This window comes from Mustela putorius, unplaced genomic scaffold (genome assembly GCF_011764305.1).
Source record: "Mustela putorius furo isolate JIRA1106 unplaced genomic scaffold, ASM1176430v1.1 tig00000083_pilon_pilon_pilon, whole genome shotgun sequence".
NCBI classification, from domain to species: Eukaryota; Metazoa; Chordata; class Mammalia; order Carnivora; family Mustelidae; genus Mustela; species Mustela putorius.
The window spans coordinates 46,459,500-46,484,724 of NW_025421273.1; the positions used below are offsets into that span (position 1 = coordinate 46,459,500).

The 25,225-nt window shown below is 39.2% G+C and overlaps 1 protein-coding gene across 1 annotated transcript in view; it reads left to right on the plus strand.

Moving 5' to 3' along the window:
• The window catches only part of GRXCR1 (glutaredoxin and cysteine rich domain containing 1), a 189,136-nt gene that overhangs the window by 44,558 nt on the left and 119,353 nt on the right, over window positions 1-25,225 (plus strand). The window contains exons 4-5 of the mRNA XM_045076953.1: window positions 7,214-7,316; window positions 10,974-11,476. Coding sequence (XP_044932888.1) covers window positions 7,244-7,316; window positions 10,974-11,476 — 576 coding nt within the window. The 5' untranslated portion in view covers window positions 7,214-7,243. The remainder of the gene's footprint in view (window positions 1-7,213; window positions 7,317-10,973; window positions 11,477-25,225) is intronic.

A 25,225-nucleotide genomic window follows, 5' to 3' on the forward strand; every position in this document is an offset into this window, starting at 1 on the left:
ATATAAAGCCAAAATTAAGTTTTGTACTCATTAGGATTTTTGTCCCCCTCCTCCCTTTCCATCCCCACTGAAATTGGAAGAAAATTTAGTACTTGTCTCAGAGGCTGCCTGTTATATAATAATCTATTTTGCATATGAAAGTTTGTATTTAACTTGTTTGTTCATTAAAAACTTGGCAGTGAAAAAAAGTTAAAAAAATAAATTGAAATAATAATAATAGCTGCTTTGTTTTAAGTCAGATTAGATCCCCTGTACGTAAGGCCTCATAAATTCGTTGTAAACATTCGTAAACATATGAGAGCTCGTTATTAACACACACTCTGCTTATTACTATTTTAAGGGAAACGAAAGACCGTTTCCCCCCAGTGTAAATCCCAGCCAATGCGCTGGCCCCGCTCCTCATTCTACATGTCCCTGTTACAGTTCGTGCACGACTCACCATTTAGACCCCATTTTGCCCTCTGTAAAATGAATGTTTCGCAATCCCCTGTTGTCGGGCATGTTGTGAGGTTGAAGAAGGTAACAACGGGCAGGGTTCTCTCTTCTCCCCAGTTCATTCCTTCCGTCCTCCCCTTCCCCCCACCTGCAATGCATATTACATTCATGCTGTGAGATACGATCCATATGGGCAAGAGAACATCTTGGGGCTTTCAGAGAAGCCCTATTCTGAAATGTCTGGAAGACTGGAGCTCGTCTCCATGGAGGGGTGAGAGGAGCCAGATTCAGTGACTTTGACCCCACACAGGGACAACCAAAGGGAACTAGAGTCTTGAGAAGAGAGCAGAGAGGCAGAAAAGAAGGAGGGTAGTGGAAAGATGGGAGTGGGAGGAAGACAGGTTGGATGCCTCTCTGAGGCTGACTCTGTTGGACAGAAAGGTGACCCCATGCAGATAGCAAACAAATTAATAGCCCATCCTCTGGCTCCCAGTGTGCTCCAGACCCCTGGTAAGAATGCATCGCTTCTGGGAATGAAGTTGTTTCTTGCCTGTCCCTCTGGATGTGGCACAGCATTAAATAAAAGTTACATGTATATGAAAATTGTAGCATATGCCCATATTTCATCGAATCTAAGATGCTATCAGCTACAACGTGCATCCTTATTTTATGAACCCCTGAGAAAGGAAAAAAAAAAAAAAGCCTCGCTAATTTAATCATGGCACAATATATTATTATGGCTTGAAATTTTTAAACATATGGAAAAAGCTCTTCTAGATGTATTTATATAGAGATTGTTTTCGTATATCGCTCTTGAGCATACATATAAAGGCAAAGAAATGTGAAATAAATTAATTAGGATAGTCCCAAGCACTCTGAGTTTGAGTCTTATTAATCACTTTTCCTCTCAGAGTCATTGATGTGTGGGATGTTTTGCACAAGTCAGTCAGTTCTTCTTGTGATCAAAAGCACTGGTGATGGAGTATTTGTTAAAAATGTACTTTGCTGTTGTCTTGGATTTTCTCCTGAGTCTTGGAAACCCGTCTCTAAGTTTTAATGTGCAGGCAGTTATATCATGACCATTGCGGATATATGTGAGGGTCAGATGCCCACCAATTTTGGAGACATTAACAAGTGAGAAAATACACCTCTTAGAACTGGTGTAGCCCCGTGGTAAATCCTCAGCAATGCGAAGATGTCCAGATCTGATCTTGAACTACCCGAATCAGACTCTGGGTCCAGCCTTTCACAGTTAGGCACTGCTGCCCATAAGATGCAGGCTTCCACAGCTGAAGAAAATAGATGGTCCCTCAATTACAGAGCCTCCAGCAGATGGATGGCTGGACCTTGGGGTCCTTTGCTCCAAAAGCCTCCAGAATTATTTCAGGAAAGGGGGCTCAGTGAATCTCAGATGGAAAACTGTGGCAGATGTTCCCCCTTTGGCTCATGCTTATCAATGGCCCTGAAGCTGCCTAGCTGCTTCCCTCACCTGCTGCCCCCACCCCTTGTGAAGCCCCAGTGTCCAGGCTGGGGGTGTCACCTTCTAACGGTCCCAGGGATTGTTAATCTTCAAGCTGTCAGAGATGTAGCAGTTTTCATACAAAAGTGGGGACCATACTTTTCTCAACTCTTCATCCTAGTTTATTTCCTGGGTCTCAAAGCATCAAGGCTTGTCCCCAGAGTCCACTGATTCTTCACAGAAACTCCCAGCTTCAGGAGTTAATAATAGGCAGTCAATATAAATGATTAATGAATTTTTATTTAATCTCTAATATGACTTATATATTCATACTTGAAAAAGCTTCTATTTGCAAACAGAGCAGATCAAAGCCAACTCAGTCAGATTATTTTAGGGTTCCAAGTTTATATATGCAAAAGCTTTGGAAAAGGCATTAACTCATTTGCAAAAGGCGATGCAAAAAGACATACCAGCAAAAGGTCCCCTTTTCAATGTGTAATTGATACTTTGACAGATTTGACTGAACTCTCTGCTCTCTGAGGTGTGGTGACTTCCCAGCCCAGAGTCATCATCCACATCGCATCATGCTTTCTCTTCAGGGGAAGTTTTCCTGGTCATTTGGGGACCACTTTCGTGCTCTTAAGAAACTTTCTAGTTTATCTGTGGACTTGGAACTACAATCCCACAAAGAAAACAAAAACATCTCTAGATCTCTGAGTGAACCCAGTCTTTTTTTTTTTTTTTTTTTTTAATTTTCCTTCTGTCTGGGCTCCCTGTTTTTCTTCTTCTTGCCAGTTTTAACCTTCATCTCAGACAGTAGAAACAACAGTCCCCTGTTACCCTGGCAACGGTGGTAAGATAATAGAATTAGGTTGTCCCAGGGCTCCATTTTGGCCTCATGCTTTTTGGAAGAAAAAAAGCAACATGATTATGAAATATAATTTGTGATAAATTTATGGCATTTATTGGTAAAAGATATAACATGTCAAATTTTCAGTGACTTAAAAAACATCAGCGACAAGAGTAAGACAGGAAGTGTGTCTCAGGATAAGGATTTCTTTCACATATATTTTCCCGTCAGCTTTGTAGGTTTCTTTTGACATTTTATCTCTTTCATCAATTAAAAAAATAACAACTGAGAAAAATTTATCAGCAGGGTAGATTCTGAGAACATTGCTATTTTTCCTCAATACATTGGAAAATTTGTAAGAATCTTTTACACATTCTGCAGGCATATTCTCATAGAAAAAATAAATTGCCACTCTCGGGATTCACATTCCTCTACTATCACATTCAGCACTGACATTCTGTAGAAATCCACTGCTGATTTGGAAAGCCGCTTTTAGTTTTCTAGGTTGATGTTTCTAAGACTGTGACTCAATTTCCCTGTTGTCTTTTTCTATCCTGATTCTGGGAAAATCTCGGGGATGAAATCTGGTCTTAATGATACTTAGTAGGATCCCTCAAGTAACTCTGGATCTGATGTAGTATTTTTAATGCTTTGTTCATTACTCTATATTCTTTTTTTTTTTTTTTTCAATTGTATTATGTTAGTCACCATACAGGACATCATTAGGTTTTGGGGCAGTGTTCCAAGATTCATTGTTTACATAGAACACCCAGTGCTCCATGCAATACATGCCCTCTTTAATACCCGTTACCAGGCTCACCCCCCAGTCCCCTTCCCTCTAAAACCCTCAGTTTATTACTCAGAGTCAGCAATTTCTCATGGTTCCTCTCCCCCTCTGATTCCCCCCCTTACTTTTCCTTTCTTTCTCCTAATGACCTCTGTGTTCTTCCTTATGTTCCACAAGTTGGTGAAACCATATGACAATTCACTTTCTCTGCTTAACTTATTTCACTCAGCTTCATCTCCTCCTGTCCCATTCGTGTTGATGCAAAAGTTGGGTATTCATCCTTTCTGATTACTCTTTATTCTTGAGTGCTGTGTTTATTCATTTTGTCCAAACTTCTCTCCATCCCAAAGTGATTGGATTTCCCTTGGATGGTTCCAAGCAGAAGAGAAGTAAACTTCCTGTGTGTAGGATAAATGTATGCACAATTTAATCCATTGATTATATCTTTATTAGGAATTAAGAATGTTGAATCCGTACACCAGTATCTTGGAGTAATAGTACAATGTAGTTAGTTTAAAAATCTTTCTACCGTAAGACATATTTATAGACATTTTCCATAGTGACAGTCTGATTGAAGAAGAATGTAAAAGAGATTATTTGCCTCCATGTTTGAAGAATCTTAGTCACAGAATACACAAGAAACTCCTTATTCCTCTTGAACAAGAGGAATAAGGAGTTTCATGCTTGAGAATGAAGGTTGACCTGATATAAGGTTCCTTGGTGCTAAGTGGGACTTGGCTTCTATAGGCAGAATACACTATTTAATCTCTAGCATCCAATAATGTGTAATGTAGTATAGAAGGTGCCTTTAATGACACCAACAACATTATATGCCTCAGCTATTTTGCCTCAAAAGTGAATAGCCATTATTTCCCACCTCACATATGAACTGGAAGCAGGACAGAAAGAGACGGAAGTAATCATGTCAGTTGTTATTTACCTCTCTCCTAACATGTGAGGTCACTTTGTTCTGACATTAAAATCTAACTTAGCTCATTTCAATTCAGCAAATGGTTCTCCGAGCCCTGTTTATTTGCAAAACACTCTACAAGATATAGTGGTGAATCCAAGATGAAAATTAAACTATAAAAGTGGGAAGTAGTTTCTCTGGGGACTCTATATTGATCTTCTTTCTTCTGTGGTTATGTTAATTTTAGAGACTTTATATAATTGTCCAATGGAAGGAAATCCTGGGGTGCATGTGGAATCCAGAGCTGAGCGGCCCAGGATGCTGAGACAGCTATGCCTGCTCAGGGTCCATAGTGAGAGATGTAAGCTAGCACCGAAACCTCCTGCCCCCACTATCCACTTAATATATGGTAAACTCTCAGTCCAGAGATGTAAAGAGTGAACAAGGCTTTGGTACCCGGAGCCCTTCTCCAGGACCTTGGTGAGGACAGACTGATTGAGCCTTGAAGCTCTAGAATCAGGCCAGAAACAGAATGGGATTGCCTTGACCCCCTGTCAGTTAATTATGCTCTCCTGGCTCCATTCTTCTTACTGTCCTCCAAACAGTATGTACTGGCTATTAGCTTGTTTAAGTAACAGATAAGAATTTATGGCTATCATTTGTTGAGCACTATGCTAAACACTTCATATATATCATTCTACTTAATTTTTCCAAACATTCTATGCAGTAGGAACTACTTGACAGATCAGGAAACTGAGATTCAAGGTCATTCAGAGGTTGGCTGATCCAAGATTCAAACCCCTATGGGTCCATTTTATGGACCCCTAGCTCCCGTTCATAACTAATATATAAATTCAGAAATCCTCCATCTCTCTTGTTGTGTAATAAGAAAATAGTCCTGCTTTTAAAGAATACTTTCTTTAATGCACTTAGTTTCTTTTCTGGCTAGAAGTTCTCTCCACTTCAAATTAATAATTGAACTGTGAATTTTGATTTTTAAAGTCATGTTAAGAAGCGTTAAGAAGGGTTCAATATTCCATATGCTGAAAAGTTTCAGGGACAGTTTATTTTCCCTATTTCACTCATGGTTAGTGAATCACTTTTCCCTTCCAGTCACCAGCGTAGTTAGAAAATAAAAATTGATAGGTTCTCTCCATCCACCCAGGAGTTCTGAGAACAGCACTTGGGGAGTGAGTCATGGCTTATTACTTCTCGGTTGACAAGTGTTGCTGGAGAAAAGGCGATTACTTCGTTAATGACAGGCAGAGTTTTGCTTTACTTCAATGACCAAGTTTTACTGTTTTTAATACCAAAAAACAAAATAGTGAATGTGATAGTTATAAAATAGCAGCAAATGCAGACATGTTGTATATATTTACTATGATTCAAGGGATTTTAAAAAATTATGTTCTGGTTATCATATCAGATATATCAGGGATATAGTTAAAATTACTTCTCACCATGCAATGCTAATCAGACACAGGATAGTACATAGTAGTATGTGGGGCAATATTTGGAGATAGGATGAGTAAAATAATAATTAAATTTTGATGTCCTGTTTTTTCTACAAATAAGGAAATAATTAGATATTCTGATTAAAAAATTGACACCAACAAGAAATACCCATGTCTAGGTCTAGCTGCTGGGTTATCATTTCTACTGGGAATTGAGCAAGGAAAATTTTTTTTCTTTGAATTGATCATTAATAATATTTTCCAAAATAGTTCTAGTTTGGCTCATGCAATGTTCTGCCCTCTATTTAGCTTCTAGCGTTTATAATTTACTATTTTAAACAAACAGATGACCACTGGTGTTGAATTTATGAGTGTTTGAAATATTTCTACATTGGTAATATGGTTTACACATTTTTGTTTCATGTTTTGAGGGGACTGCATAAATTAAGGAATTGGGTTAAGAGAGAAAGGTCTTGTTAGTTAGGTTAGTTAGTTAGTTAGTTGGTCCTTTTCAGAAGGGCTTTGCAGAGTAGGAGTCACAGTTGTCTTCAGCTACTCTGCCTTTATTTAGTTCTTTGAACAAACCTGCTAATATTCGGCCCCAGGGCCTTATGTTACCACAGCTAAGGAACTGCCTCCAACTGCTCCTGCCCACCTCGAACCTTTACAAGATGGATCTCTTCCATTGTTGGTAGACCCTCATTTAATGTCTCTTTTTCAGAGAGGCTGGCTGAGACTATTTCGTGTAAAGTAGACTCCTCTGTAACGCTTGTTATAATGTTATTATACCTTTATTTGTTTATTGTAGTTATCTATTTTCTTAAAAAAGATTTTATTTATTTATTTATTTGACAGAATCACAAGTAGGCAGAGAGGGAAGCAGAGAGAGAGAGAGAGATGGGGGAAGCAGGCTCCCTGCCGAGCAGAGAGCCCAATGTGGGGCTCAATCCCGGGACCCTGGGATCATGACCTGAGTTGAAGCCGAAGGCAGAGGCTTTAACCCACTGAACCACCCAGGTGCCCCATGTTATCTACTTAAAAAAAAAATATATATATATATATATATATAATATATATATTAAATATATACTTAAATATATACTAATATATAAATATAAATATAAATATATATATATATATATTTAGTGTTCCAAGATTCATTGTTTATGCACCACACCCAGGCTCCATGCAATACGTGCCCCCCTTAATACCCACCAGCAGGCTCATCCATCCCCCCTCCCCCATTTACTTCCAAAGGCAGGGAACATGCCTGTTGTGTTCACCTGTATAGATCTAACAACTCTCTGGTATTTTTTAGGTGCTTGATAAATATTGTTAAAACGAATAAATGATTGAAAGAGTACATCTGAAGGAAGAGAAGAAGGAAATTCTTTCTGAAGGGAGGCGGCTAACCTGGCAGAGTGAGTAAAATGTAGGGAATAATAAACTGATACGAGGAAAAAGGTGGCAAATGGAGTAGTTAGAAGTTGCTGTATTAACATCAAGCAGCTGGGAGCAAATAGTAAGCAGAATGAGAGCAGAAAGTGTTGAGAATGTTGTTGATGTCTTCTGCTGGAAAGGACTGTTGACTTGGTTATTTCACGGAAGTGGGATTATATATTAGCTTAGGATACACTGCATTGAACTCCAGCTATTTTGTTTCAGCAACGTTACCAATGGGAGGCATGGGCACAATTTTACATATCTTTATATTTGCCACAGTGGCTAGCTGTGTCTTATCCTTGGGTGGCATGCAGTAGCTACTTGTGGAATCATTGCCCGAATGAAAGAATAATTGCAAAGTTACCTGCTGAAAAGAGCTTATTTTTTTAATCTTTAAGCTTATTTTTTTAATCTTATTTTTTTAATCTTATCTAAGATAAGTGTGTGAATTGCAATTATTAAAATGTATTCTCACCGCAGCAGATACCTCCTTATATTTGTGGCAGGCTGGTTTCCAGTTTACCGGACTTTCTGTTCACCCTTGAAAGAGAGATGACTCTCAACTAGTCTCATTTTAAGATAGTATATAAGTATATAAATAATAGATATGCATACATACACATGTGTATAGGTACATATATGCACACTATATATTTTTAACATATATATTTAAAATATCACAAACTTTTTAATCATTCTATTGAAATTTTTCTATCCTTCGAGTGTATTTATTGATTGCAATCTTGTGTAGTCCTTGTCTTGCCTTATTCAGGCTAAAATTCATTGTTTCCATCCAGAGGACACATAATATATATAGACATCATCACAAACACATTAAGTAATATGTTGCAGATACTCTGTAAGCATGACTCACTAAGGCAGATATTGTTATCTCCATTCTACTAAGGGGAAAATTGAAGATTTGGGTGATGGAAAGAACATTCTCACCGAGGTATGCTGGAATTTGAACCTAGGCTTTTTGACTTCAAAATTCTTCTCATGCTGTAGCACTCTGTCCAAACCAAACATCTAGCAAAAGGGAACAGGAGTAGATTACATAAGGAGTCCAGGGCAAAAAATAATTGGGACGATCAAAGAATTTTGATTTTTTTCTTGATTAGGCTAATATTCATGCCCTCACCACTCACTTTGATGTATTTTAAAGATCTTAACATTTGGCTGTAAAAATGAATTATTTTTTCTCTTCTTCCCCAATAAGTATTTCCTCACTTATGCTCTCTTATTATGTCCTTTGACTGTACACTCTTTACTTTGTCAAGTTAAATCCTCTTAATATTGTCACTTAGAAATAGTTGATATAGTGCTAGCTCTTTCTCTCTCCCTTCCTACCCCCCCTTCCTCTTTTTTGGGATTATATAAAATTCTCTAGTATTTGATTCCTAATTCAATTGGCCATGAAGTAGAGATTTCTATTTTTCTCCCACCTTTTTCTTCAGTGAGAGTTCTATAAGAAGAGAATATTCAGAATGAAAGTCATCAACAGGGCTCAGAGTTGGGAAATTATAACATTACTGAAATACTGCTTTTCAACTTGACAAAATAAACATTATTGAAAATTGGTAATATGCACCATTGGCACTGGTGAGAGTGCAGAAGAGTAAGAACTCATATACTAGGTGAAGTGTAAATTATACAACTTTTCTTATCTGTAATTGGCAATTTATGTCAAAAGCTTGACATTAAAAAATATTCTTACTTCATCAATTTTACCCAAAGGAATTGACACTGAAGAACTACTTAGATATATCTACACTGATTTTTGAACAAGAACATTCAATGCAGCATTATTTTACTGAATATTTTAAATAATTTAAACATCTAGCCATCCAGAAAGAGAAAGAAAATATTGTACAACTATTGGAAGGGATTTAATACACACATTAAATTCATGTTTTTCAAAATAAAGATATAGGAAATGACTCGCTATATAATGGTGAATGAAAAAAGCAAGTTGTTAAATATGGTATAATTTTATATATGGGAGCACTGACAAACAGCCCTTAAATTTCAACCTCCAAGTGCTTGACACAGTAAAGGCTTATTTTTCGCTTATAACATAGTTCAGCGGCAGGTGTGAATTTGTGACTCTGACAAGCTCAGTAAATGGCTTCAGGACTCCTGGGGTCATTCCAGCTAGCAGATGGGGGAGGAAGAGAGAGGGCATGGGCAGGGGACTCTTTCTCCTAACTGCCTCGGTCCACAAATGATGCATTACTTTTGCTCACTTCCCATCAGCAAAAGCTAGGCACTTGTTCCTTCTCCCTTTAAATTGCAAGAGGCTGGGCAATATAGTTTTGTGACCATCAGAGCATCTCATCTTCATACCCACAAAATTATTATTTTTTAAGACTTTATTTATTTATTTGACAGTAAGCACAGTAAGATCACAAGTAAGCAGAGAGGCAGACAGAGAGAGGAAGGGAAGCAGGCTCCCTGCTGAGCAGAGAGCCCGATGCGGGGCTTGATCCCAGGACCCTGAGATCATGACCTGAGCTCAAGGCAGAGGCTTAACCCACTGAGCCATCCAGGCGCCCCCAATATTTCACAAAATTATTAACATCTCTAGTGAGGTTATTTTTTACTTTTCTTTTTTGGTTTGACTTTTATTTTCAGTACTGTGCTATTTTGAATTTTCTAAAATAAGTGTAAGTTAAGATTATATCAGATAAAACTATAAACATTAAAAAAGCTTGAAGTGCAGTATGAGGGCCAGCTGTGTGTCCTCACTCTGGAGGTTGACAGGTTGGGGCACTCCCCATAGTGTACATTTTAATATGGTCTTGTATCTTAAGAGATTGTTCAGTCACTCGTCCAAGTGTCAGCAAATCCACGAGCACAGTGTTAGGAGGCTGCTTCTGTATGCATGGGTGATTTGGATATAATATTTATTAAGACAGATCACATGGACTGCTTTGCCTGATCTGTCTGGCTTGGAGGATCTTCCATTCTTCCCTGATCGTTTCATTAAGTTTCCTTCCAAAACCTTTCCCTCTGTCTGAGAGTATGTTTGCTTGCTGCTAGCCAAAGTGGAAAAGTAACAAGGCAGATGTTCTCTCTTTTCATAGTTTGTTAAAAAGTTATTCTTTGGCAAAAACACTTGTGCAAGAAGACATCGGTTGAAAATGCATCTTATACAATACTGAGGAAGTCTAATAGATGATTAAAGAACTAGTATTCAAAGCTCCATGTTGGCATGTAGTCCACTGCCCATTTTAATGATCCTGTGCTAACAGGGAAAAGAACAAATGATATAACCCCTGTGGGAAGGCTATGACTCGTCCCAGCCTAAACATTAGATTCCACATTTTATCCCTGGCCTTCACCCTTGACAGTGAATTGTAGAGATCCTTGTCTGCTAATATCCTTTTCAACACTCATCACTGGCTTCAAAGTTGGAGTCTTTCATTTCCTCGCCCCACATTTATTTTTTGTTTCATCGCATGCCGCTTTCTTGCACTTGTCCTGTTAAAGGGTCCCCCATAGCTATTTAATATTTAAAGGCTGGGATCATTTGCAGGTTTTAGTTTAAAGGTAACCATAGCACACACAGAGACATTCATTATTAATAGAGATCCACTGTAAGTCTTAAGACTCCTCTTTCCTTTCGATGTTAGTTTCGTATGGGTGCTGCTGTCGGGAGAATGAAGCTCTGATATTGCTATGTGGCAAGTGGACTCGTGCAATCACGAGGGATCCAGAATTATGTGAACAGTGTGTGTGGGTGGAAGTGATCATGCTCAAAAGGGACATAAAGCCAGAAAGTGACAGGCCAAGGAAAGTCCGGTTTCGGATCGCGTCATCTCACAGCGGGCGGGTGCTGAAGGAGGTGTATGAAGACGGGCAGCCTTCGGGCTCTCTGGATTCTGAATGTGCCAGCATCTGCGGGATAGATGGACGGAGTGAGTCCGATGGACAGCAAAATGGCCACATGGGATCGGAAAGCGATGAGTGTGAGGACGACCAGGATAACTTGCTGGCGTTAGCAAGGGCTGCCAGCGAGAAGGGTTTTGGAACAAGAAGAGTCAACATTTTAAGCAAAAATGGCACAGTCAGAGGCGTCAAATACAAAGTGAGTGCCGGACAAGCTCTATTTAACAATTTGGCCAAAGTACTGCAGGTAAGTCTGTGCACTTTGCTCCCCCTGGGCTTTGTTCCTAAGTCACCCTCTCAGTACCTCTGCCCTCCAGTTGAAAGCAAGCCTCTCTTATACATGACTCCTACATACTTCATGAGTCACTCCCCCATCGAAGATATTGTCTCAACAGCCATGGATTAAAAATAGGGTTATTATGCTTAGCAAATTAGATGGATTCTCAAAGCCAAATTTCTAACATTTAAGTGGTCTTTTTCTTCCAGTGTGCCATGGCTGGAACAATGCATCTGTTTCTTAGACAAGGGGAAAAAAAAAAAAAAAGACAGACTATAATGTTCAAAACATCTGAGCACAGTTTGGAAGTTAATTTCTGGTTTATCTTCCTCAAGATGGCAGATCAGCATTTATCATCTCCTGTATAGATTTTAAAACAGAGAAGTTGGAGTGCCGCATTCAGCCGCACTGGGTTAAGTTGGAATGATAGGAAGTTGTAAAGACGAACTTGAACTTTCTCCTACTGCTCTGGAAGTTGCAGGTTTTTTCTGAGGTAGATTTCTTCATTCATTTGCCCACAAGAACTCTAGAGTGGCACTTGAAGAAGTTATTCCTCTGTAATATATATGGAGTGAGAGCCAGGTTTTATACTAAAAGACATTAGCCTTTAATATGTGACAGATTCTGCACAGTAATGTAGGAATGTATTATTCAGGTCCTGGGGCCTTTGGCACTGATCTAATGTTTAGACAAATTTTTGAAATTGCCCGGAAGCACTGGTAAATGATTTTTGGTTGAAAACAGGCATCATTTTTTCAGGAATAGAAATCATAATCACTATCATTAAAGTAGCAGACCAATATTTTTCATTGTAATACCATTTTCTATGATTCTCAACATTTAAATAAAATATCCTTGATGAATTATTCATTGCCTCTGCATTATAGAAGGATGCAGTAGTGGTAGGGAGAAAGGATTTTAACAAAGGTATTTGATTATTTTTCATTTTGAGGGAAGTATTTGGAAAGATCATAACACCAGGATTTTAAAAAAAGAAATCAAAGGGTAAAAACAGTTAAGATCAAAGGTTCTTTTCATACTCAGAATTTACCCATGAAAGATTTCACTGATTAAGGCTGGAGGTGGGGAACTGATGACTATGTTTGACTAGGTTGGAAAAAATCTTGTATAGATTTCTAGAGATGTGACTATTACATTGAAATCATCTTGGTGGTGGCTGTGTTTTACCCACTGCAGAAATTATTATTGCCAAGGTGTAGACCAAGACTCTATAATAATAAAGTTTAAAAAATGTTTGCATTTATTTTGATTAATTTAGTTTTTAGTTGAATCATGATTTGAATTGCTTTATGATCTGGAGGGTTTTACAAAAGTGCTGCACCAATTTTAGAATTTTAATTTGAATTTGTTCAGATCGCCCCCCAAAACGATGATTTATGCATAAATACTTTAAATTTTCAAATCCTAAAAAAAAAAAAAAAAAAAAAAAAACCACACACGCAAAAAACCCCCACAACTTTTCCTCTGTATGGCTTTGTCCTAGTAGAGCTAGAAATCCACCCATAGGAGTTAAAGGAAATTCCAAAATCAAATCTTAGTACTAGATTAGTTAACAGTAGTTTACTTGTATATTTTCCTTTTTTTTTTTAAAGATCTTGTTTATTTATTTGGAGAGAGAGCGAGTGAACATGAACAGGGGAGAGGCAGAGGGAGAGAGAGAGAGAGGGAGAAGCAGACTACCCACTGAGCGGGGAGCACCAACATATGGCTCAATTCTGGGACTGAGATCATGACCTGAGCAGAAGGTAGACACTTAACTGACTGAGCCACCCAGGTGCCCCTACTTGTATATTTTTCTATGCATAATTCCATCACCCCTTTTCTTAAGAAAAAAATCCAATAAAACTCTCATTTCCTACTAATTTACCACTACACCATTTACCCTTTGCTTTAAGACAACAGTAGTGGTTACTAGCAGAGACCCCTTAAAGTCTGATATTTAATCATTTTTTTCTAGCTGGCACTTCTTTCTTTATAATGTGGGCAAAATCACCAATTTTGACCACCATCATTAGTTTCATTGTCATCATTGCCATCACTGTCACGGACCATTCTCTGATTTCTCCAGGATGAAACCTAAGTTAACAGAGCGCCTACCTTGGATAGTGCCAGATGCACTATTTTAGGAGGCCCCATTCACATCATGTGTAAAGAGCGTCCCTTGGAGTGATGCGATGAACCTACATAGCATTATATAGAGAGCTAACTTGGATGCTTGCTGCTTGCCAAAGGATAGGTATGTCGTAAGGAGTGACAAATGTCTTAGGCATGTGCCTTAGGGTGACTGAGTAGGCTTCCTGCAATGCAGTAGCAGAGAAGCCCCAGGAACGAAAACAGAAGTTACCATTCAGTTACTCCTATGGTTAGGGGACCAGATGTGACTCTTCTCTGGATCTTTGTGTATTGTCTATATCCCTTAGAAAGTAAGCAGCAAACTTAACTGGATATAACTGTAATTAGGCAATTTCTCTCAGGGAGGAAAAAATGAGGAGTGATATCTTAGATATTTGATTAAGGTTTCAATGCACAATCTTATTGCAGAAAGGAACTATAATTGAAAAAACAGGTTTTTCTTCCAGTTTTAAGTTATAAAATCTTAAAGCACTCAACTTGAAACTTGGGGAAACCCCAAATATAAATAAAAGCTTCCAAGGAATCTGTAAATCACTTGGCTTCCTCTCTGTTAGTTTCCCATTCTGTTACTTCTGTCTCATAGAATATTGGCATGTATCTTGCTAAAATTTCAACTGTGCAGAGAGTAGTCTTTGAAATTATTTGCCTCAAACATTTATACTTCTTTAGCAGTACTTATTTTTTTTTTTTAAAGTTTTAATTTATGTATTTGTCAGGAAGACAGAGAGAGAACAAGCAGGGGGAGTGGCAGACAGAGGGAGAAGCAGACTCCCTGCTGAGCAAGGAACCCAATGTGGGGCTGGATCCCAGGACTCTGGAATCATGATCTGAGCTGAAGACAGATGCTTAACCAACTGAGCCACCCAGCCATCCCTTTTAGTTAGCAGTATTTATTTAGAAAGTTATCTATAAAAGGGATAGTAGAACCAATTCCCATTTCACTTGTTTATTTGCTTACCCTATAGAATCCTGGGTGATGCAGGATGTGCAAAAGTTTTTGTGGATAGGAAGAGACCAGGAGGTAAAAAGAGAAGAGTCACTGGATGCTTAGGTGGGCATTGGAATGGGTGTGTTCATTGTTTCACTTGTGAATCACTCAAGGCCTCCAGTGGGTCTAGATTATGGCTCTTCAGATACAGGTGCTTGGGTTTCCCATTTCTCCCAGAAACGACAAGAGTATAATGCTCAAGAGAGGCCTGTTTGGAAATCTGAAAACCTGGGATCTAGTTGTGGCCTGGAAATACGCATTTATTAGCCACTGTTTCGGTTGTTTGTGCATACACTGATGTTTGAGAATCACTGACTAAGCGTGTGAAAGGGAAATTCATCTAGTTTACTAGCGTTAATAAAAATATTCCTTCATGTCTTTCATGTCTTTAATATTTAAGGGGGAAAACAAAGAAGTTGTGTATTGATCTGTTATTTTTCTTCTGATCATGTTAGATGACCAGGAAAGTCTTTCCGGAGCCAAAGATAAATAAAGATATCCTGATGGACTTGTTTCCTACTGATATTCTAATTTATCAGTTAATTGGTTTAGAAATGGTTCCTGAAATTAACAGAACATTCTGATGTAGGTGTCTTTTTTTAGTTCTTTTTAAGATATTCTGCTGTAAGGATAATCCTACCCAGATAAATGGTTTTACTCCTCATAACTGGAAAATTTTAGAAAAAAAATTTTATTTATTTTTTAAAAAATAACTTACTTCATGGAAGACAAGTCACAAAACCACTGTATAGCTCATAGCTCTCACCCACTCAGAGCATGTTTAGATTTGAGATACATCTTGATCTTAGTAGCAACATATTTCTGAAGTTTCTCGGAGTGGGTCAGTGATGCAGATAATTAAGGTCATTTGGTGTTTCTAATATTTTCCTCTGGGATTAAATTTCAGATGGTAATTAAGAATCAGTAGTCTTATCTTGACCCTATCTTCGAACTTGTGTAATCTGTTTTATACTCAGAATCTTTTTCTGTAATTTCTATAATTTTCATTGCCTTTTTTTTCTTTTTTTACAAATTTAAAACTATTAGAGAAAAATAGAGGCAAAAAGGGATATATTTATACCACATACTATAATTCGCTGGCTCCTTTCTAAAAACTCAAACATAGGGCGCCTGGGTGGCTCAGTGGGTTAAAGCCTCTGCCTTCCGCTTGGGTCATGGTCCCAGGGCTGCCTGCTCAGCAGGGAGCCTGCTTCCTCCTCTCTCTCTGCTTGCCTCTCTGCCTACTTGTGATCTCTGTCTGTCAAATTAAATAAAATCTTAAAAAAAAAACCTCAAACATATAACTTTCATCTTTGTATTTACATGAACATTTGTAATTAATGTGCTTATATTTATAAGCATTTTAACATTTCAAGATAAGGAAAATAAAAATAATCATACATTTGCAGAACAATTTGCATTTTGTAAGGGTTTTCACTTACATTATTTTACTTGATTGTACTGAAGATTGTTGTGAAATAAGCACGAAAATGACTATTATAATGCCTGTTTGTAGGTAACTGAGTGTCAGAGAAATTAAGTGTCTGGCCCAAAGCTAAAAACATGAGAATTCTGCCTTTCAGTATGTAGGCATAGTTTATCTAAGTACAATGCTATATACAAGAATACTCAACCTCACCTTTTGAAAAGTCATAATTACAAATATAAAGATCGATAAGATTAAATCCTATCGTAAGATAGTTATCATAGTTACCAATGTTATGATATGATTTAGTCTTCTGAAACCTCAGTATTTGGTTAGCAGATTTTAAAATCTATTGTTGATTGAATGTTCAAATCTCCACTTAGGGAAGGTTCGTCTGCAGTGTTAAATAGCTTCTACCCAGTTTTAAATTGTATTTTTAAAATTTAGCTAATCTTTTCATCTCTATAACACAATTTGATTAAAATGTTTTGAGATTGCAAGGAAAGGGGCGATGGGTTAGCTCAAGGAAGACCCCTCCTCAGCATTGTTCACTAACTTTAGGAAAGATGATTAACAGAATTTCCTGGTTGTATGTATTATTATTCCTCTCTGGTTCACTTCATCTAGCTTTAGCAATAGAATAATATTCCAGTGAAAACCAGGTGATTCTCTTGATGATTCCTGGCTTCCAGTGGGTTATTTGGATCACACTAGAAAACAGTAACAGTAATATTAACTATTGATTAAGTATATATACAGTGTTCTTATTATTTATGTGCATTGACATTTATTTCTCATAGCAACTTTATGAGGTAGTATACTATTAATAATAATTTGAGCATCTTCTCTGTGTATGAAACATTGTTACAGGATTCAGTATCACATTTATTCAGAAAAAATTCTTATGTAATGTTCTATCAAAATAAGCATTTAGTAATAAAAATATTGCCTCTTTTAGCTATCAGGAAGTAGCAAGAAACTGTAGGGTTTTTGATACAATTCCAAACGATGCAAGAAACTACATTAGGAAATTGGGTGACTGTTCTCCAAGAAACAGGAAAAGAAGCACCACAAATGGGCTGGTACTACTGATCTATATTTTTAATGTACAGATAAGAGTTGCCAACTGATGGGCCTGAGGGTCCTGTTGTTACCAGACTGAGAACTGATTCTAATCTCAATTTGGCTGCTCACCTTGTGAATATCCATACTTGAGAGACAAGTGACAGGTTGGCTTATTCGGGAAGCCTCAACTTGGGGAGACGGTGGCTAATATCTCCAAGACCATCCCCCCAGTCTAGGCGAAGAGGGGGCGGGGGTGTGTGTTTAAAGCAGAAGGCTTGGGAAATGATGGGGGCTGTGGCCAGGAGAAGCTGATGCTCACACAGTTAATCATATGTCAACATGGCCCTGGACAGGCTGGCTGGCATCAGTGGCAGATGTTTTTAATGGGGCCAGACCTTAGCTTCTGGGAAAGTCTGGCTATTTATTCCTCAAGGCCTGTGAAACCTCAAGCAGAGGGGGTTAGTTCTGCTTCCAACCAATGAAATGTAGTTAGCAGGCAAGAAGTGCATCAGCTTGAAGCAAGGGGATGGTTCAGACCAGCTGGTGTGCTGTGACCTGATCGCCTTCCACATACCAACACTTTGCTACTCTTAGCCACAGCATTTGACACTGATACTGTTGAGGACTTCAATAAACGTTCTTTCTTTGAGTTAATGAATGAAGCAAAATTCCCTTCCACAGTGATTATTTTTTCCTTTTCCATCTCTTCCGGGTTTGGAGATTTCCCATATTGGATAGTTCCAGGAGCACGCTAGGAAGGCGCACACGGGAGGTGTGTCTTTCCCCAATGTCAGCTTTATCCAGTCAGAAAGCAAAGTGAAATCACAATTTTAAAGCAAGTTCAGGATTCCAAACTCAGTGACATTGCACCATGTGATTAAACCGGGCTCCTTACATAGCACACAGAGGAGGAGAGAAGTCAAACCCCACAACAAAGAAGACAACAGAAGGGGAAAGGAAATTCAGGAACCAAATGTGAAGTCTGTCTGTGGGCGTGCAATTGAGATAAGGCCTCAGTTTGATCTGAGGTCAGTTCTCAGCACTCGCTGCTTCTGATCAAGCAGGGAAGGATTTTGGTTCTGTTTGGAGATCCATCAGGTAGATCTTTCGGAGCAGTTGCCTTTTTGAAGTGGTCAGACATAGAACGGTCAGGTCTAAAGACTCTGACAGTTTGCTGCCCAAATCCTTCCCTTTTAAAATGGATTTAATCAGTTTTGGGTCCCCGCAGACCTCCTCTGGTTCTGCTCCTTATCAGTTCTGGGGAGCAGCTGATGTGGGTCCCAGGGACATCTCCTAGCTGCAGTACCTTAGCTGCTTATGTCATTGCTTGACACAGGCATCTCCTTGACGACGTGAGACTCCATTTTGTTCTCTACAGATAGGAATAGATTTTGCATGGTAGAGGTTAGTCATTTGCTCCGTTAAATTCTTTCTGTTGTAGGTTATCTTCTCTATTCACTCAATCTTTCTTTTTTTTTTTTTTTAAGATTTTATTTTTTAATTTGACAGACAGAGATCACAAGTAGGCAGAGAGGCAGGCAGAGAGAGAGGGGGAAGCAGGTTCCCCGCAGAGCAGAGAGCCTGATGCAGGGTTCGATCCCAGAACTCCGGGATCATGACCTGAGCTGAAGGCAGAGGCTATAACCCACTGAGCCACTCAGGTGCCCCTCAGTCATTCTTTTAATTACCATTTACTGCATATTTCTTATGGAGCCAGCACTAAACTACATAATGTGAGGAATAAAACCCAACTCGGCTTCATCGTGAATGGTTGTTTAAAGTGATTTCTGTAAGAATTTGGATACAGAACTTGACTTTCTCCTCCTTTTCCAGAGGATTCTCTCTCTCTCTTTTTTATTTTTTTATTTTATTTTATTTTTTTTTAAAGATTTTATTTATTTATTTGACAGAGAGAAATTACAAGTACACTGAGAGGCAGGCAGAGAGAGAGAGAGAGAAGGAAGCAGGCTCCCTGCTGAGCAGAGAGCCCGATGCGGGACTCGATCCCAGGACCCTGAGATCATGACCTGAGCCGAAGGCAGCGGCTTAACCCACTGAGCCACCCAGGCGCCCCTCTCTCTCTTTTTTAATTGGCCTAACATAGCCTCTGCTACCCATTCTTCATTTCTCCAACGCTTATATTTTCCTCCATTTAGTTTCCTTTATTAGACCTTCATTTTGTTGTATTCCTTTCTTCAACTTTTGCTTTCTTTCTAATTAGTTCCATCTCATGGCCCAAGAACTGAAGGGTAATCTGCATAACTTGTGACCTTGTGATCCTACAAGGCTCCAGAAGTCAGTAACAGTAACTCTGACCATGAGCATTTATCCAAGTTCTATGGATCTTAGTACAACTTTCTCTCATTAGTTCAGTGAGTATCTTATTGGAATAATTCTCATTCTTCCCTATTCATCAGAGCACTTGTATCATCAGGACATGGGATCATCACAACATTTTAATTTGTGGAACTTGAAGCTTCATCCATTAATTTACCCAAATTCTGACAACATGCTGAGCAAGCCCACAGATCCCACAAGATGACTGGAAACTGCTTAATGAACTCTTACTGCAGCTAATGGTTACCACATAATTAGGAAATTAGTATTCTGATGTTTCTAAACATTACAAAAACAATAGAATAACAGGATTAGACAACTTTGGGTGGCCCTACTCATGCTTACAGAGTTTTCTGATATTTTCTCTCAAACCCAGTACTTTGGATTTTGTATTAAAACAATATAAACATTGAACAGTCTATAAGCTGACACACTATACACTATATAAATGTGTCAGTTCCTCAATTACTATTGTCTGGAAGGAATTTTAGAAATTACAGACAGATTAAAATGTCACTCAGGAATTTTTGGTAAGGGATGTTGGTTCACGTGCACAAGTCTATTCAAGTAATAGCTAGGATCTCATTGCTCAATAATATTTTTGCAATAATTCGTTATCTCACCTAATTTCTGGCAAGTTATTTATGCCTTCGAATATCTGGTTAGGAGCAAAGAGATAGATGCACATTTTGTTCATGTAACTCTCCCTCATAGTTAATAGAACAAATTGTAGTAGTATTCCGTATTTTATTGATTCCCAAACAACAAAATTAGCATGAGTTCCCAATCTCTGGAGCTTTCCAGATGAAATCGGAAACCAGCTCCCATACATGGAGGGTCAGAACTGACCAGGAAAAGAGACAGGCCGCTCCAGATTGGTAGGTGGCAGTTTTAACAAGCAAGGGAACCTCATGTGAAGCTTGTCTTGAGTGGCCACAGGATGAGTAGATTTCCATACCTGCCAGAGTTTTAAGTTTATACAAAGACCTTAATTGGCTTCAGTCACAATACTCTCCAGATGACCTCTGGCACCTTATTCTCTCAAGGCTTCATCCTTGAAACAGCTCCCACTGTGGGAAGGGTGAGCAGAGCATATCTTCCGAGGACAGGGGACAAGGTGAGGAACCTCTAATTGCCTGTCAACTGACAGTCATGTCTTCTTGATTAACTCCTCCAACAGTTAGGCCATGGAAGAATTGGGTAGACTCTCTTTTGCACCTTTTTAAAGTAACGATGTGTGTGGAATTGAAGATCTTTATTATGTGAAAATTCTGAAAGCTTGACTTGTCCACAAAATGGGTAGAGTGGCGAAAGCCAGGTTATTGATTTGCAAGAGATGGTTTTTTTCAGAAGAGAAAGCGCAGGGGAATTATTTTCTAACAACTCAGTGGAGCTCAAACAGGGGGAAAGAGTGCCAATCTGCTGCAGACCGAATGAGGGTCACTTTAGGAAGGGAGAAGAGTTGGATGGGCTGTGACTTCGGGGGAAATCGGCAGCTCTAGAGATTGGGGGGTGGACTTCCTGGAGTAGAGCAGGGTCAGCATGGACAAGAACCCTGCTCATGAGTGCCCCAGAAGCAGCCTGTGCTGGCAGAGCAGCTGTGCTTACCTACAGGTGCCCTTGGATGTAGAGACAGCTCTGCGTGTCCTCTCGTGACTGACTCATGAGTGCCGTCATTTGACAGCTGTCAGCACACTCCTTGGGAAACATCTGGCAGAAGTGATACCCTCTCATGTTTGAAGATTCTGCTGAGCTCCTTTCATACTATTCCGAGTGAAAACTTCCCTTTACAGCAACACAGATCTCCTGACTGTCCCCCTTGCTCTGGAGCAAGACCTTTGGCATCCACATTAATTATGTGGTTATGAGAAAGAATAAGGCTTGCGATATTCATACATAGGGGAGACTGAACAATGATAGTTACTCACCTAGTATATTACTCTCTTATTCCCATTGACACACTGCCACAAACTTGGTGGCTTACAACAGCACAGATTTATTTATAGTTCTGGAGGTCGGAAGTCTGGAATGAGTCTTATGGGACAAAAAGCAAGCTTTCTATAGGGCTGTATTCCTCCTGGAGACTTTAGGGGACAATCCGTTCTTTGCATTTTCCAGCTCCTGGAGGCTGTCCACATTCTTTGGCTCCTGGTCCTGCCTCACTCTGACCTTTGCTTCTGTTGTTATGTCTCCTTTTCTAACTTTCCATCTTCTTTCCTTTCTAAAGACCATTGTGATTATACTGGGCCTACATTGGTAATCCAGGATAATCTTCCTATATCATGATCCTTTGTGCAATGATGTCTGCAAAGTTTCTTTTGCCATATAAAGTACTATATTCGCAGGTTGTGGGGATTAGGACAGAGGGATTTTGGGGCAGTCATTAGTCGGCCAGCCACACTCCATATGTGTGGTAAACTTATTTCGTCTATGAGAAAACTACAGCTTTGTGGTGGTTTAAATTTCTTTCTAATGTGTGTCACACATCAATACACTTCTACTGTGGCCACATGAGGATATGGCCCTGGACTCAAGTGTTGGCCACATGACTCCCTTTGGACAACTGAATGATCATAGGTGTGGCACATGCAATGGCTGAGTTTTCCCTCTTGCACCCCTTCCATCACCAAAGAAGGGCATGCTGCAGGAGGCTGGCCCATCCTAAGGGAGGGAGAGACATGAAGAACAGACCTGGACCCAACCAATAGTTTGAAGGCAAATCCTGCACAGTTTAGCGCTGATCAGCCTATTGCCATCTAGACTCATGAGTGAGCAACAAGTGCAGTGTGTTATACAGCACTTGGGGTGGTTGGTTAGGCAGCAGAAGCAAGTTGGTACCAGTTCACAGACACTGAGTGCATTGCTCAGAGCCACACAACGGTAAGTGAAAGAATTATTGGAAAGTTTGTCTTCAGAGCTTGGGCTCTTATCCGCTAAGCAACTAGTGCCCAGCCACTCATTGGATACCTGATTCTATCATATCTCTGCCAAGATCTTACAAAGTCTCGGGGCAAGAGATTCAGAGTCTTTGGCAAGACCTGGACTCAAGTCTCACCTCCTTTGTGAACCTACCCAAACTGATCACACCCGGTAGGGGAAAGCCATCTCATCCACTTCTGTGAGTGTAGCTTAAGACGAAATTAATTTTTTGGTGGCCATATCACACTGCTGTGTTGTTGGCTTGTTGACTCATTCCAACATCTTTTCTCAGTGAAAATATTCATGAGGTTAAATCTTTCAATCCCATAAAACATCTGTTTTTATTTAATATAATCCTCGTTAGCTTTTCTGTGTTTATATACAAGAGTCTATGTTCAACAAAATTTAATTTCATTGTGTTAGTCCAAGATGTTAATCCTTTTGGACTCTGGTCTTGTAACTAGCCATGCCTTAGCACATTTTTAATGGAGTCGATGGAACACAGTTTTGATTATGGTGAATTATCAGCATGGAGTAATATTACGTGAGTAAAAAGAAATGAACTTAAAGGAAATAAAGCATCCCTAACGAAGTGGCAAATGTACTTTAGTAAATGTTTGAAAGCAATACATTTAAACTAGCGGACTTTTTCTAACATGGAAAAAGGAGGGAAACAAATGAAGTGTAAGTGGTGACTGTCAGCCTCCGGGGGTTTCCCTTTACGATGTTCTTCAACAATGGTCTTTACACACGACTCATACGGTGCCAGAAACTTGGTTCAGGAAGGGAGTCATTTGTCTCCTAGGGGTCATGGATCCTATTGCCTATCATCTCAGAACAATAACTGATTTCTGGGAAGCAGGTCGCTTGTAGTCATGGCACAAATTTTGTATGTTGGGTCAACTCGATCAATACTCAGTAGGATTATGCTTCTAGAATCATGGAACTTCATTTGCCATTAAAACTCAGCAGCAGGAGCCCGAAGGCTGAAAATTTGCCTCTCTGAGCACCTCATGCTTTTAACTATAGTTTTAGGACAACATAAAGTTAGGCACATTGGTCAGGCGAAAGAGGTATTAGGAAATCTCTTACAAGAGGAATACAAATAAACCAACCATCCTTTCCTGAGGTGACCAGCTCTCTTTTCAATCATAAGAAAAACTAAATCATGGAACTTTGAGACACAGCATCCTAGAGGCTCTTACTTAATCACAGAGGTCAGGGCTCCTCCTCTGATTGTGGGATTTTTCTTTTCACATAGATATATTTTTTTCTTTTATTATTCCTCTTAGTTCGTGCCTACTTCAGCCTCCTCCATGGCCAGTGCTTTCTGCCTCAGTTACAAGTTGACTTTCTCAAGAAGTGTTTTTCATAGTTCTGAGATGTTGGAAGTGCAAATGTGTGGCACAACCAACCACTGCTGGAAAGAGCATTTGACTTGATTTTTCTATACCAGATGAAAAGTGACTAATAATTTGCCTCCTGTTTCTCAGGGGAGGGTACAGGAAGTACTATCATAGTCATCACTGGGGCTTCTTTCCCTACCAGTTGTGATCTGCAGGAGATGCAGTTTTGCGAGAGACCAGAAAATCTAGAGAGGGTCCCGGTCATGGATTCCCGTGTATCCATCATCATCTCTGCTCATTCAGCCCTGTGATGCTGCACTGATGTTGTAAGAGCTCACATGGCCCTTCACATAAGTAATCCCCCACCCCCTGCCTTCTCATAAGTTCTTTCTCATGATGCCCAACTTGTACTTTCTCTAATTCTTAAAACTACCCAACTTCATCTTGTTTATGTCCAGACCCTTAAAAACATAGCTCTACCAATTATTCACAAGGGCAGAAAAATCTCCCCAAGTTTCTAAGAATCCTAACTTTCCTTTGTGAGAGAAAAAAGAAACAAATACCATAATTCTTAAGTCATATCTTAAATTATTTTTGTATTCTTTTTCCCTCCGTGAAGGGGTCAGAACACTAATCTCTGGAGGGAGGTGACCTGGTTTCAGATGCACAGTTTTGCTGTTTCCAGGGTTTTCTGGGGAAATTTATTTAACTTTTATAAGCCTTAGTTTTCTCATTGCTGAAGTCAGGATAATGATTGTGATGATTTCCTATGAACTATTGTGTAGAAATCATTTTGCACAACGCCTGGCATATTGTAAGTACTCAATAAATACTGTTTTTATTTTTATTATCCATTTAAAAAAAAATTTAAGTAGGCACAGCATAGAGCTCAACACGGGACTTGAGCTGAGATCAAGAGTGTAATACTTAACCAACTGAGCCACCCAGATGCCCCTATTATCCATCTTCTAAACAAAATGTGAATTGTAGGGGAGGAAGTCATACATCTGCTCTACAAGGTCCTTCTAGCTGGACTTAGAGAATCAAATTGACATAAAACAGATTAATCGGAGAAAATAATATTTAATAGTGTATGTAAGGAAATCCACACAGACATGGGAATTCCAAGGACAATGAGGCAACATGAAGTTTACATGTACTAAGGGGGGGAGGTCTGAGTTTACAAAGGGAGAAAGGCCATTAGCAGGAAGATGAAAGGAGATGTTTCAGAAAACAAAGGTTGTCCTGTTACACAGATAAGAGTCTTAGGTAAAGAGGAGTCTCTGTTAATAACCTTGCTCCTGGTATAGACTCTCCTTTCCAATTTAAATTTAGGCAATTGAAGATCAGGAATAGAGCTTTTCCTTATCTACTGGGTTTTGATTACTTTTAACTCAAAATAATGTTCATGCCAAAATGGCCCCTCTTAGAGACCCCCTAGTGACCCCGTCATTGGTCCCTATAGAATCAGTCATTGCTAAGTA